The sequence below is a fragment of the Myotis yumanensis genome, unplaced genomic scaffold (genome assembly GCF_028538775.1).
Source record: "Myotis yumanensis isolate MYYU_CA2020_CCGP unplaced genomic scaffold, mMyoYum1.0.hap1 SCAF_16, whole genome shotgun sequence".
In the NCBI taxonomy this organism is placed as follows: Eukaryota; Metazoa; Chordata; class Mammalia; order Chiroptera; family Vespertilionidae; genus Myotis; species Myotis yumanensis.
In genome coordinates, this window is record NW_027223767.1 from 28,770,690 (window position 1) to 28,784,468 (window position 13,779).

Sequence of the window (13,779 nt, forward strand, 5' to 3'; positions counted from 1 at the left end):
TGGTGAGGCCCTGGTGTGGCCTGGGGCTCCTATGGGTACATTAGCTCTAGCGTCCTACACACTTTCAGGCTCCTAGTTGAGGGTGCCCCTCCCTAAATGTGGGAAGAGGGAGGGAGAGGGAATCCATCTTTCAGATTATAGGGGTCATGCTCCAGGCAATAGGGAAGTACCCCCCTTCCCTTGTCTCAGCTCTGGCCACATAAAGCCAGGACTGAGAAGGAGTCTACTATGAGGGTCCCTGAACCACTGTGCCGGCTGCAGGCATTCAGGATCCAGAGGCCCCTTCCCATCACACCTCTGCTCTTGACTTCTTGCAGGACAGTGTTTTGTCTCCTCTATTTCCCAGCACCTGACACATGCCTGACACAGAGTGAGTGTGTAGCAAATATTTACTAGAGCAATGAATGAGCATAAGAACTTGGTGGGCACAATTTCTGTTCTCCAGGAGATGTGGGTGGAAGGTGAGGGAGGAGGGTCTGCTCCGTTTGGCCCGGCCCCTAGGCTTCTAAGAACGGACTGCCTCCCATGTGTGGATCTGCTAAAGGAAGACTGCTGGATACCCTCACCCCCAGTGCAGAAAACACCGGGCCCTGAGGCACAGACCACACTGGTTCAAGTTCAGAGCCCAGAGCAAGCCCTATAGTGAGACTAGCCCCACCGCCGACACAGAGTAAAGATCCCCATCAGTGCTACTTTATTATCATAAATGTCAGGTACAAACAAATGGTACAAAAGAGCCAACGTGCCCCAGTTCCTCTCCAGGCAGCTCCTGTGAATAAGCAAGAGAACAGGGTAAGGAAGCAAAAAGGGAGCCATGGACTGAGCCTGGCTCACCTCGGCCTGTAACTCAACCACCACATACAGCCCAGGTGCTAATGGCCATTCCTCCAGGGGTGCCTGGGTCGCCTTTGCGAACCAGGACACTGCTGAGGTATAAGCTCCACGAGGGAAGAACCTGTCTGCCTTTCTCTGTGGTTCCCATGCCTACCACGGTGCCTGGCAGGTAGTAAGTGCTCAATGATCAAAGAACTAGAGGATGCAGATGAGCCCTGTAAGGAACCGTGACCCCTGTATAGCAGCTGTTCCCAAGAAGGAAACCCAGGCTTAGCAAGATGGAGTACTGTGTTCAAGGTCACACAGCGGGTAAGCTGCAGAGCAGGGATTTGAACTCAAGCAGCCCGGCTCCTGAGCTCACTGTGCTCCTCACCAATCCACTCTGCTGACTTCCATACACTTGGTACTCACAGAAACAGCAAACACACACTCACACAAAGGACACACATACACAACACACAACACACTACCCATGTTCACAGATAACACACACACACATATAATACAATTTATATACATTGCACATGAGCACACACACATCTGAATGAATGTCTAGTCATTCGTTTTCTCGGCCGGCACCCAGAACAGGGATGGACTGGCCTAGGGAAGAAAGAGCTGTGGTTGCAATTGCCAGCTCAGGTGTGTCCAGCCTTCACCTCCTTGCTGCGCCCCCTTACCCGGCCTCTAGTCCCTCTCCCTCCAGGAAGCCAGGTTCAACTTGGGGACTCGACTGCAGCTGACAAAGTCCCGAGGGAACTTGTTGGACATGAAGATGTTGTTCTTGGACACGGTGGTGATGCCTGTGTTGTCGCAGATGATGCGAGGCAAGGTGACATTGGCCAGGGCCTGCTGCTGCTGCGTGCTGAATACGCCCCTGTTCTGCCACCAAAACCTGCGTGGGAACACCACGGTCATGGCACCTGAGGCTCTCCTGGGCTGGGAGGGCATCACCTGGCTTGAGCCACCCCCTGGATGCAAGTGAACCACAGCAGACACTGCTCTATAGCACAGGAGAGCTCCTGGCCCTCAGGCAACCAGGGGTTTCCAAACAAGCGCAGCCCCACTCAATGCACAGGGTAAAGCCCAGCTACCCAGAGGCCCTCCCCCAGCAACCTGCAGGCACCACGAAGGCTGGACAGGGAGCTGGGCCCACACTGGGCCCTGGCCTGAGCTGCACCCACGGGGATGGAGAGGATAGTGGGGGTGTTTATAATCTTTCCACCTAGAGAGGGACACCTTTTTCTAATCTCCCCAAAGGCACACCACAGGCTAGGTGAGAACTAGGGACGACTGATGTCAGAATCACGATGAAATGACACTAGAAGCACATGACTGTTCAATAGTGACTGACAGCACCACGGTGGCACCCGACACACAGAAGTAAAGGGTGACATTTTCTCAGTCTTCCCTCCTTCCCAGCCAGGGGTCCAGGTCCCTCCTTGCTGCACCCCCAACAGGTTCAGAGCACATGCAGGATCCCCTTAAGGTTCCCTGAAATACACTGGGAAGTCCTGGATTCCTTCCAGCCCTTCATTTCACTGGAAAAAGTTGGGGACCCGAGAGATCTGGGACAGGACCAGGGCCACACTGCGTGCCTGGACCACCCCACCTGCCTCCTCACCGATCACCATCACGGAGCTGCCTGAACTGGGTCCCGATGATGCAGGCGAGGAGCGGGCCCACACGGCCCTGGCTATTCAGGGGCTCGGCCACGCCGCCCATCCAGATGTCAATGTTGTTGGGTGTGCCGTACTGCGCCATCAGCTTCCTCGCCAGGTCCAAGTTCTTCAGCACGGTGGCCAGCTCGCCCACTGTTTGGGGCTGAGGCAGCCCACAGAAGCGCCTCCAAGCATTGTACCCTGTGTTGGGGGAGGGGAGAGGTGGCTGTGGGTGCCTCTCAGAGAACCCTCTTTCCAGATACACCGAGGCCATATACAGAGTCAGAGAAGGGAGGGGAGGTCACCAAAGGGCTTCTCCCTGGCTACAGACCCCTGGGAACCCTGAACCCTTAGCTCAGGCCAAGGGGACAGCTGAGTTGCTCCAGGACCCTCTCTGTCTTTCCTTTGCCCTCCCACCCTAAAGCAAATCCTCAATTGCCACAACTCCTGTCAGGTCCAAACGTAGGGACATCTCATTGTCCCCCTCTGGAGACCTCAGACCTGTGAGGGGTGAGGTGTGTCTAGAAGGCTCAGCCACAATGGCTGGGCCATCACACAGGCACAGGCTTGGAGGTCAGGCCGATTTGGGTTCCAGCTCTGCTCCTGACGTGGCTGGTGAACCTAGGCAGGTCTTGAATCTCTGCAAGCCTCTTTCCTCACCAGTAAAATGTGAGTGATGACACTCTTCCTTCCCCTCAGAGCTCATGTAACATGAAGCAAAAGGAAACGATAATGGAGACGGATTTTCAGACTATGGAGGTGAGGAGGCTTGTTGTTATTATGATGGTGCTCCAAGTTTAAGGGTTACAGCAACGCAGAGGAGGCCAGGAATTACTGAAAATGGACAAGGTGGGCCCAGGGAGAGGTAAGTGCCTGACCTCAGACCGATTCCTAAGAGCAAGGTGCTAGGGCTGGAGGAAGTCTTGGGTAGCTGGGGAGACTGCAGTGGGGGTCGGGGAGGGGGATCCTGCGGCCCCTCACCTGGGAGGCCGTGGTCCCGGCTGCGCTGCATGTTTAGAGCCGGCAGGTCCAGCCCGATCCTCATGACCTGCTCAAACAGCCGCTCCCGGATCTCATCCACCACAATCTGGTTCTGGCGATTCAGCTTGGCAGGGGTGGCCATGAGGCCCCGGAGGATGGGGTCAATGCCACCTGGGGGCAAGAGGAGCAAGGTTGGGGGGAAGGGGTGTCTGGCTCCGTGTCAGAGCTCAGGTAGGCGTCAGGGATAAGTCCAAGGTAGGGTCAGGCGGGTTGCAGAAGAGGGCTGGGCATAAGCCGCTCCTGATGCCAAGGTGGTCCCAGTGGGAAGGCTCCCTGGGGCATTAAGGTCTCAGGGGATTATGTCGTTCAGACTTGCAAGGTCAGGGTGCTCCCAACACCCCTGGCCTCCTGGGTCTCAGAGTCACAACACACAGTAAGGAGCCAGCTCCCTATGCGCCATCTCCACCCCATTCTTTACTGTTAGATGTAGAAGCAAGTCAGGTAAACTGAGGCTGGAAAGTCAGATCAGAGCCCCAGAAGTGGAAGGAAAGAGGATTTCTCCTGCCCTAGCTCCCTGTGGCCAAACCCACCCCTACCCAACCCTCTCTCCTGGCCTCGGTCCCACTCACCTTCCAGCACAACCCTCCAGGAGGCAAAAAAGACCTGGCTGAGTGGAACACGGGGGTTGGGCCCCGTGGGCTTGTACTGACTGTCCAGGCGGAACATGAACGGTTGGATGAGGGTGTGGCCATAGCGGAAGGCGTTGGTGAAGACGTTTGCGATCCGAGGGTCCACCGAGTCATTGTAGGAGCGGTACCTGGGCAGGTACTTCCTCATGGCCTCTGGACCCAGCACCAGGGGCAGGTAGTCCCGGTAAGTGATGATCTAAAGAAAAGTCACTCAGAGTGGCCTCTCTACTCAGCCCTCGCTGTAGAGTTGCCACCTGCTCCTGGTTTGGGGGATCTCTCCCATCCCTCTGTGGCCAGGGAACTACCACCCAGAGCACTGGATCTAACAGAATGGCACCTAGGGCATATGCAGAGCTTTTGCCTGCTGTGTGACCTTGGGCAAGTTATTAACCTCTCTGAGCCTCAGTTCCTTAAATGTAAATTAAAGGTAATTATGCTGCCCTCTGCCTAGGATTAAATAACAAAGGGGCTTTGTTAGTCATTGATAACTCCCTTGACTTGGAGTTATCAATGTCTCATTTCTCTTTCTAACTTAAATACTTCTTGCAGGCAATGATTATATCTCATTTCTCTTGGAATTACTCAGTGCCCAGCAAGTACCTGGCTCCCACTAGGGTTCAATATATGACTGTGGAAGGAAGAGAGGCAAAAAGCCACCCTAGGTGACTTTCCCCAGTGAGGAAGAGATACAGAACGATCTCACTCTAGACTCTAGACTCTGGAATTTCCTCTGAGGCTTAAATAAATCTCACTTATATTCTTGGTGCAACTCAAAAACTCACCCTCTGCTCCTGCAACTTTCTCCCCTACCAGAGTTTTAAAAAGGTGTGTGTGTGTGTGTGTGTTTATGTCTCCAGGAGAGGATGGGGATGGGGGTGCTGGAGCATCAAAGGTTGGAAGAGAGAACCAGGAACACTGCCCGGGAATAAACAAGGTGAAGGAGATGGAGTGAGCTATGATAAAGCCAGAAAGAATAGGTGAGTGGGTAAGAGCCAAGAGTGACAATGAGAGGAAGGAAAGGAGAGCCATTTATTGAATTGCTACTTTAGACCCAGCAATTTAACCCTCCCAATTCCATTCTCAACGGACAGAAGAACAGACAGGGGAGCAAGGCTGGGAAAGAGAAGATGGAAGACAAGGATCACTTGTCAGGCATTTAGTATCCGCCAGGTGTTTTCATATACGGCCTTTACTCTGCAGTGTCATCGATGAAGAAACGGAGGCTCTTGAGGTTAAATTGCCCAAGGTCAGACAGCATGTGCCAGAGGCACGTGTGGGCCCCAACTCTGCCTGACCCCTGGCATCATCGATGCTCAGGATTGCCTACCTGGATCATGGCTCCCACAATCTTCCGGGCCTCCTGGTAGAGCCTCTCTCCATCCCAGCGGGGATTCAGGCGCTTGAGCTCTGTGGCCAGCCGGTTGTGCTCCCGCAGAAAGAGCGTGTGCATGGAGGTGAGCTCGGGCATCTCACTGGAGCGGGTGTCCCCTTAGGATGGAAGTCACTCCTAAGTCCTCCATCCCAGAAAGGACTTGCTCCATTGAATCTCCCTCCCCTGAAATGCCTCCTACCCAGTCCACCCATCTTTGCACACCATGTTCAGATTACACCTCCCCTGCGCGTTTCCCTGGTCCACTACAATAGCTTCTTCCTTGGTCTAGGCAGCGGTTCTCAACCTGTGGGTCGCGACCATCGGAAAACACATACAGCATATCAGATATTTACACTACGATTCATAACAGTAGCAAAATTACAGTTATGAAGTAGCAACGAAAATAATTTTATGGCTGGGGGTCACCACAACATGAGGAACTGTATTAAAGGGTCGCGGCATTAGGAAGGTTGAGAACCACTGGTAGGGGCACTGCTGGTCAGAGACATTCATTCAATAGGGGTCAGATCTGAGATAGGACTTGCTACCTTCCCATGCCTGAGACCGGGAGCTCCTTGAGAACAAGGCTTGCTGTCTTTTGCCTTTTTGTATCTGACCCTCTCACCCAGCACACACATGTAGACCCATGGGGTTTAACACAGTGCTTGGTACAAAGGAGGAGAGCCATGAACACTGCCTGGTTGACTTATTCTCTTGATTTAGGGAAAGCCAAAGAGTAGCATGCCTGTTGGCACTCCCTACTTCCATGCCCATGTCAGGAACAGCCAATGATCACAGCATTCTAACTTGCTAAAAGCAGATGCAACCTCAGAATCCTTCTCAACACGGGACTCTAGAAGCCACTACCTTCTGAGTAACTCTGATCAGAGCTGCCATCCCTACCCTGACTACATGCTAATCGTGCAGCCTATTCAGGGAAGGGGGCTAAAGCACAGGATGTTTAAAGTCCATACCTGAGACTGTTCCAAAAAAATGAGTTAGACCCCTGACCCCTCTAGTCCTCCCCCAGCCCTTCTCTGGAAGGGCTCAAGGTCCGTTTCCGCGGGGCACTGGGTTTAGTCCTCAGCAGCTGTAAAGGCTGGTGGGGAGGAAATTCCATGAGAGCAGCTTTTCCATCCCATGAGCTGCCAGAGATCATGATGATCCAGGTCTGGGAGAGGCAACTTGCCAACACCAGGCTGGAGGCAGCCCAGGCTGCTTGAGGAGCACAGGTCTTCCCTCACTAGCCAGAAAAGTCCACACTCCTCTCCTCCCCAGGGCTCAGCCATTAGAAGCCACCAGGAGGAGAGGCTGGGAGGTCACAGGGAAGGGCCCAGGCCCACTATCGGATCTACATTAAAAACCAGTGGAGTAGCCCTGATCGGTGTAGCTCAGTTGGTTGCGTGTCGTCCCGCACACCAAAGGTCACCGGTTCGATTTCCACATGCCCGGGTTGCAGGCTTGATCCCCGGTGGAGGAGTGCAGAAAGCAGTTGATCAGTGTTTCTCTCCCTCTTCTTTCCTCTCTCTTTCAAAATAAATTAAAAAATCGTTTTTTTTAAAAAAAACCACTGATAGATAAAATGAAATGTAAAAATAAAGAATGCATCTCTTACCTAAGTATGTTCTGTTACTAAAAACAAGCAAACAAAAAAACATTGGAGTAAATTATACAATTGTCTAACCCAGTGGTTCTCAACCTTGGCTGCACATTAGAATCACCGGGGAATCTTTTTAAAATCCTGATTTCTTGCCAAAACCGGTTTGGCTCAGTGGATAGAGCGTCGGCCTGCGGACTGGAGGGTCCCAGGTTCGATTCCGGTCAAGGGCATGTACCTGGGTTGCGGGCACATCCCCAGTGGGAGATGTGCAGGAGGCAGCTGATCGATGTTTCTCTCTCATCGATGTTTCTAGCTCTCTGTCTCTCTCCCTTCCTCTCTGTAAAAAAAAATCAATAAAATATATTTTAAAAAAAATAAAAAAATAAAAATAAATAAAATAAAATCCTGATTTCTGGGCCTCATCCTCCGGAAATTCTGTTTCGTTGTTACTAATGTTGTGGCCCCACCCCATAACAAAGAAACAGAATTTCCGGAGGATGAGGCCCAGAAATCAGGATTTTAAAAAGATTCCCAGGTGATTCTAATGTGCAGCCAAGGTTGAGAACCACTGTGTTACAGGGACTCAAGATGGGCAGGAGGTGATATGGAGCAGTTCTATATGTCCAACAGAACCTTCTGAATGGATGGCCATGTTCTACAGCTGTGCTGCCCATGGGAGCCACTAGCCTATGAGGCTGTGAAGCACGTGAAATGTGGCTAGTGCAGTGGAGAAACTGAATATTTACTGTACATTAATATAAATTAACTTACATTTAAATGCAAATAGCCACATGTGGCTAGTGGCTACCTAACTGACCATGTGGTTCAAGAGGGTGAGGACCTCACATTGTTCTCTGTCCCTCAGTTCCCTGTCCCTGGGGACTCAACTGTGCTCTCTGCCAGAGTCCAGAGGGAAAGAGAGAGAGAGACAGAGAAGCGGATGGACAGAGGCTCCTCCGACCATCCCTGAATCTCCTTCTTAGGTCTGAGTTTTTGTTTTTTTTCCTTTCTGGCTCCATCAACTTGTCACCAAGGCAACTGGATTAATATCATGAAGTTGGTGAGGGTACAAGCTGCTTAGAAACAGGCCCTCTGTGGCTCCGGCAGGGGGCACCCCTGTGCCATCCCAGGTCCCTGACCAGGTCTGACCTGCCAGGAAGCAGGGGATGCGCGCCGAGCGGTTGGTGAGGAGACAGGGGTCATCGTGCAGGTTGTCGAAGGGCAGCAGGGCCCGGCCGTTGTCTCGGAAGCGTTCATTGACCTTCATCAGCCCCAGCTGGTTGGTCGTGTTGCGAAGTTTCCTGGCCAAGGGATCCTCGCTGCCGTACAGCATGCTGGCGTCCAGGAAGGAGGTGAGGGCGTTGATCTGGTTGCGGATGGTGATGTTGTTGCTCGTGCAGGCAGGGCAGGAGCGGAAGAAGGGGATGCAGTCCCTTTGGTTCCTGATTCGAGGGTCATTGGGTGGGATCTGTATGCACAGAGGGAGACCCAGCCAGTTCACCAAGGCCGGGCCGAGGGCAGGAGTGGCTCTCCCCGTCCACCCTCCTGAAGGCCTTGATCCCACCTCGGAAGCAGCCTGCAGCCAAGGACCAGAGGGGGAGACCCAGACACCAAAACAGGGTCCCTCAGGACTTCTGGCTTCCTCAGACTACAGGGGGTTATCGAGGCCCACGAGGGATCGCTGTCTGAGGTTCACCGTGCAGAGTTACTCTGAGCTCCAGGGCTGATGACTAGAATGCTGGCCTGGGAACGTGGGGCTCCTTGGAGGTGAACCCACCAGTCCTCCGACCTTCCCCCTACGCGTCCCATCTCTCAGTACTTCTCTGCTCTGGGTCTGCTCCTCCCTCCCGCTCGCTCCTCTTCTTTTCCCTTTCCTGTTCCGGTCTCTCTCCTCCCGGTCCCCTTCCTGCCCCTCAGGTTCTCCTTCCTTCTCTCCTACTCTCCCTACACAGACCAGCCTGGCCCCACAACCCAGGCTCTGCGTAACGTGGCTGCGGCTGCAGGAAGATGCCCCTTTGTGGGGAGGAAAGAGGACTGAGCATCGGGTACCGTGCACAGAGGTTTGAAGCACCGTGAGAAGGGCCTCAGCTGGGGGGGGGGGGGGGGGGGCGCGGCGAAGAAGGGGGGGTGGGGTGGGGCCTGCCTTACTAGAGAGCTAGAGAAGGAAACCTGAGCACAGAGGGAGGTGGCCACTTCTAGGAATGAAGTCTACGTCGCCCACCGGGCATGCGGGAAGAAGGGAGCACCTTGAGCGGAAAGCAGGGTGGCTGCTGCAAGCAGCTGATCTCGCAGTTAAGGCCACTGACGAAGGCGACCCGCGCGGCCGGCTCAGGGGTGAAGTCGAGGTCGTGGTCAATCAGCTGGCCCCACTGCATGAACAGGAGCGAACGATCTTGGTCCGGGGTCAGCTGCGCCGTGGGGAAGCGCACGATGGCGTTGGAGACGGCGCGAGCCTGCGGGACACGGACGTCAGGGGCTGCCCCAGGGCCGCCTGGGCCCGGCCGCGCCCTCCCTGCCGGCCGGTGCTCACCAGGGGCACCGGGAAGCCGCCGCGCTTGACCCCGGGCGTCCAGCCGTAGGGCCGCGAGACGCCGTCCTCGTACTCCGCCGGCAGCCAGCGCGCAAAGGCGCGGTTGGAGGCGCCCAGCGTGGGGCGGCGCCTGCAGGGCGGGGACAGGGCGGAACGCTAGGTGGCGCTGGGCGGGCCGGGGGCCCGACGCCGCCCAGAACCGCCCGCGGGCCCACCAGGCACACCTGTTGTTGCACTGCCCCGTGATGGTGCGGTACTTGTCCCGCTCGGGGCACGTCACCCCCACGTCCTGGTAGGCGCAGCCGCTGGACTTGGACAGCAGATTCAGCTGGGCGGGCGTCAGCACGTCTGCGGGCAGGGGAAGCAGGGGTGTGGGAGCAGAGCCTCTCCCTTCCTATCCTAAGCTCAGAAGCCTTGGTTGGGGGAGGGGGGCAGTCTTAGGACATGGAGGGGAGACTCGATGTCCCTGAGAGGAGTTGGGGGGGGACCTCTGGGAGGTGGTAGAGTCGCTTGGAGGGGTCACTAGTGGAGCAGGGGGTGGGGTGTAGGGGCAGCAGTACCAGTGACATTGAAGGGCCTTGACCACATGGGCCGCAGCTTCCCCTCCAGCAGGCTGAGGGCCACGTGCAGATAGTCAGCAGCCCTCACAGCGGTCCTGGTGGCCGCCACGGGCTGCTTGAAGTAGGACAGGAGTTCCATGGGGCTGGCCAAACCACTGCGAAGCCGCTGCTTGATGCTGCTTGGAGAAGGAGGCGTTAGGGCCAGAGAAAGTGGGCGGACGCACTCAGCAGAGCCCCAGCCCCGCAGATGGACACACGGGACAGTGTGACAGACTCAGACAGGAAGGTCTCCCTCAATAAACAGGGTACGGACCTGGGGGTCCAGGCAGAGGCAAGGCCATGGGAGGGGTGGCTTTGAAGATGTTCTCCCACTCCAGGACTGACAGACGGACAGAGGGCCCCACCACCTCCCGTGCCTGCTGCTTTTCCGAAAGGCCTGGCAGCCTTGCCCAGAGCTGGGCAGTGCCCGGCACCCACCTTTCCCGTCGTTCCTTGTAGGCCTTGTCCACTAGCCGCTTCGCCTCCTCTATGCAGGTCACAACCACGGAGGTCTCCACCTCCCCCAGGACAGCTGCCCAGGAGAGGGGTTGCAAGGTCAGGAATGGGCCCAAAGCACCCCCCTTCCCGTGAGACCCCAGAGCCAGCGTGGCCTTCACTGGAGAAGGAATCCCTGGAACTCAGACCCACCCTCAGCACCCCACCTTTCCCTTCCTTTGGAACTGTTACCTGGAGCAGCACCCTCAGAGGGCCCGGACAGGGCCAGAATGGCCAGGAGCCCGGCGAGGGCCAAGAGCAGCTTCATCTCTACAACGAGACCCCAAGCCCAGTAAGTGTCCAAAGCTCACAGTGCATTTGGGAGAAGAGAGCCCCACCATCCCGCTCCTCCCAGCCCCTCACTTGCACCTTCATACCCCAGTCCCACCTCCATAGGCCCTGCCTATGGTCAGAGCCCAGGCCTCCTTGCGGGAGGGGTGCACAGTGCCCCCCCTTGACTAGCTTCAGTCACTCAACCCCCCAGGACCTGACTTCTGAAGTTACCTAGCATTGGCAGCACCGCTCAGCTGGATCTAGGCTTTTATGTCCTCCAAGCTGGGGGAGGGTTGGGGCCGACGAGGCCCGCCCCTAGAGCCTGAACTCTCTCTCCTCCCCCACTGGGAAGAGGCCCCTGATATGGGAGAGAAGGGCAGGAAAGGAGGGTCCAGAACTGTCCCCTTGTCTAGGCACAAGGAGGTACAGATAACTAACTCCCCTCCCCAATTTCTGATTAAGCCTAGTCTCCAGGGTTCCTTTGAAAAAGACAAAAGTTAGGAACCAACAGCCTAAACAATGATAGGAACTAGAGAGACACCAGAGGAGGAGGGAAGGTAAAGGGGAGACCTGGAGTGATGATAATCCCATCAGCCTCAGGGTACTGTCTCCACCCCCAACCGTAACCTGGCCCCTGAGGCCAACCCTGGTGGACAGCCGGCCCATTCCTGGAAAAGGCTAAAGGGACAGGAAATCTGGCTGCGACCGTTGGGTTTCACAGGAAAGAGGACCCCGGGGGCTACGGGCTCAGGACCGAGGTAACTTCCTCTATCTCTCTCTTCCTCCCCTTTCTTCTTGGCTTTTGGTAGGGGGCTGCCTCCAACACCCCCACCATCTGCTCCCAGATATCAGGAACCAGGTTGTGGTTAGTGGTCAGTTGGGTGATGCAGCCCGAGGCCTCTCTGAGACAAGATGAATGCAGTTAGGAGGACTGGGGTTAAACTTTGGGCTTGTGCTGAAATAGAAGAGGGGGAAGTTTCTCCCCTGAAGAAGGCTGGCCAAGGGGCCACCATTCTCAGGCAGGAAAGTGCCCTGTGACTAGTGACTGCGTTTGTCCACCTGCCTGGGACCTCATTAGCCTGGGCACATGGCCAACCATGGCTCCCATGGCCTGTTTGGTCGAGCCACACCTACTCCAGCCACCTGCCTGCCCTCACTCTTGTCTTCTATGCCCAGACCACATCTTCTTGGTCAAGGAATAAGGGACAGCAGCACACCCAGAGCACCTTTCCAGAGATCCTGAAACCCACTGGGAAACGGAGCCCAGGAGCCCATGAGAGAGAAGACATTGTCCCAGGCTTGCTTTGCTAGGTGTGAACTTGGACAAGCAACTCCTTTTTTTTTTTTAATTTTATTGTTGAAAGTACTACATATGTCCCCCTTTTCCCCCCATTGTTCCCTTCTAGCCCACTGGACAAGCAACTCTTTGTGAATCAGGTTCTACAGTTTTATAGACTTTTGAAAATACTTTTTTAATCCTATAAGAAATACATTTCCATTCACAAAAAATTATAGAACACAAGCACAAAGTTTAAAAAATCAAAATTACTTATAATCAAGTGAGAGTGTACATATCTTTTTTCTTTCCAGGTTTGTTATTTTTTTTACATAAATAAGCAGGAGATTCATCATTCACTGATAACCTCATGTCATAATTTGGTATCCTATGTGTAAATATAATATGTATCTTAAGTAATAAGAACAGACTTTGACTATTGTTTTATGAACCTACTTTCAGTATTTAACAATGTAGCCTGGACTTTCATGTTAACCAATACAGATTTACTCCATTTTTATGTCTGTGTAATATTTTCATATGAAATACGATGATTCACTCGGCAATTCTCTCTTGTTAGGAACTTGGGTTGTTTCCCATTTTCACTGTTATAAGCAGTACTAGGATCAACATCCATGGAGTTAAACCTCTAGTCACATCTTCAATCATTTCCTTAGGCAAGAAGTTCTGGGCCAAGACCAGTTTGGCTCAGTGGATAGAGCGTCGGCCTGCGGACTGAAAGGTCCCAGGTTCAATTCCGGTCAAGGGCATGTACCTTGGTTGCAGGCACATCCCCAGTGGGAGGTGTGCAGGAGGCAGCTGGTCGATGTTTCTCTCTCATCGATGTTTCTGACTCTCTATCTCTCTCCCTTTCTCTCTGTAAAAAATCAATAAAAATATATTAAAAAAAAAAAAGAAGTTCTGGAAGTAAAATTGCTGTAATATTTGGGTATCCACATTTTTAAGGATTTTTGCAAAATAATTTGTCACATGGCCCCGTGAAGATTGCACCTCACCCTCCCATTAGCATGGGAGCGCGCCCAACACCCTCATCAATTCTGACAGTTAGTGTCCTTTTGCTCTTTCAAGGAAATTGTCAAGGCTCAAGAGGGAAGAGACATTTAATAAAAGCTCCTCTTAGCACAGATGAGAAAGATGGAGCCAGTGAAAGAAATGACTGCCAAGGGCAGCACGGTGGCACCGTGCAGAATCATCTAGCCAGGTCTCCTGGTGTCCACACCAGCACTCTTTGCCCAATGGCCTCTACACACTGTTTCTGACCTGTAGCTCAGGCATTTATTCAACAGGTATTTACTGAGCCCTTGCACTGCCAGGCAGGTACTGTGCTGGCCACTAGGCGTACTCCACTGAGCAAAGAGCAAGCCTTGTCCTGGAGGATTCACAGGAGGATGCAGGAAGGCACCCCAATGGCACCCCAAGAGCTGTGTGCAGGGTTCTTTAGGAGCATTGGA

At 54.0% G+C, this 13,779-nt stretch overlaps 1 protein-coding gene across 1 annotated transcript; it reads right to left on the reverse strand.

The window, feature by feature from the left end:
- Positions 1-681: 681 nt before the first annotated feature.
- Positions 682-11,044, reverse strand: MPO (myeloperoxidase). Its single transcript, XM_070392908.1, has 13 exons — positions 10,951-11,044; positions 10,702-10,795; positions 10,225-10,400; positions 9,889-10,012; positions 9,665-9,794; positions 9,381-9,587; positions 8,284-8,602; positions 5,490-5,650; positions 4,103-4,358; positions 3,474-3,644; positions 2,456-2,693; positions 1,512-1,726; positions 682-769 (listed from the first exon to the last, which is right to left on the reverse strand). Exons 1-12 carry the CDS (start codon positions 11,024-11,026, stop codon positions 1,519-1,521), a joined length of 2,160 nt encoding a protein of 719 aa, XP_070249009.1. The 5' UTR covers positions 11,027-11,044; the 3' UTR covers positions 682-769; positions 1,512-1,518.
- Between the last annotated feature and the right edge of the window lie 2,735 nt (positions 11,045-13,779).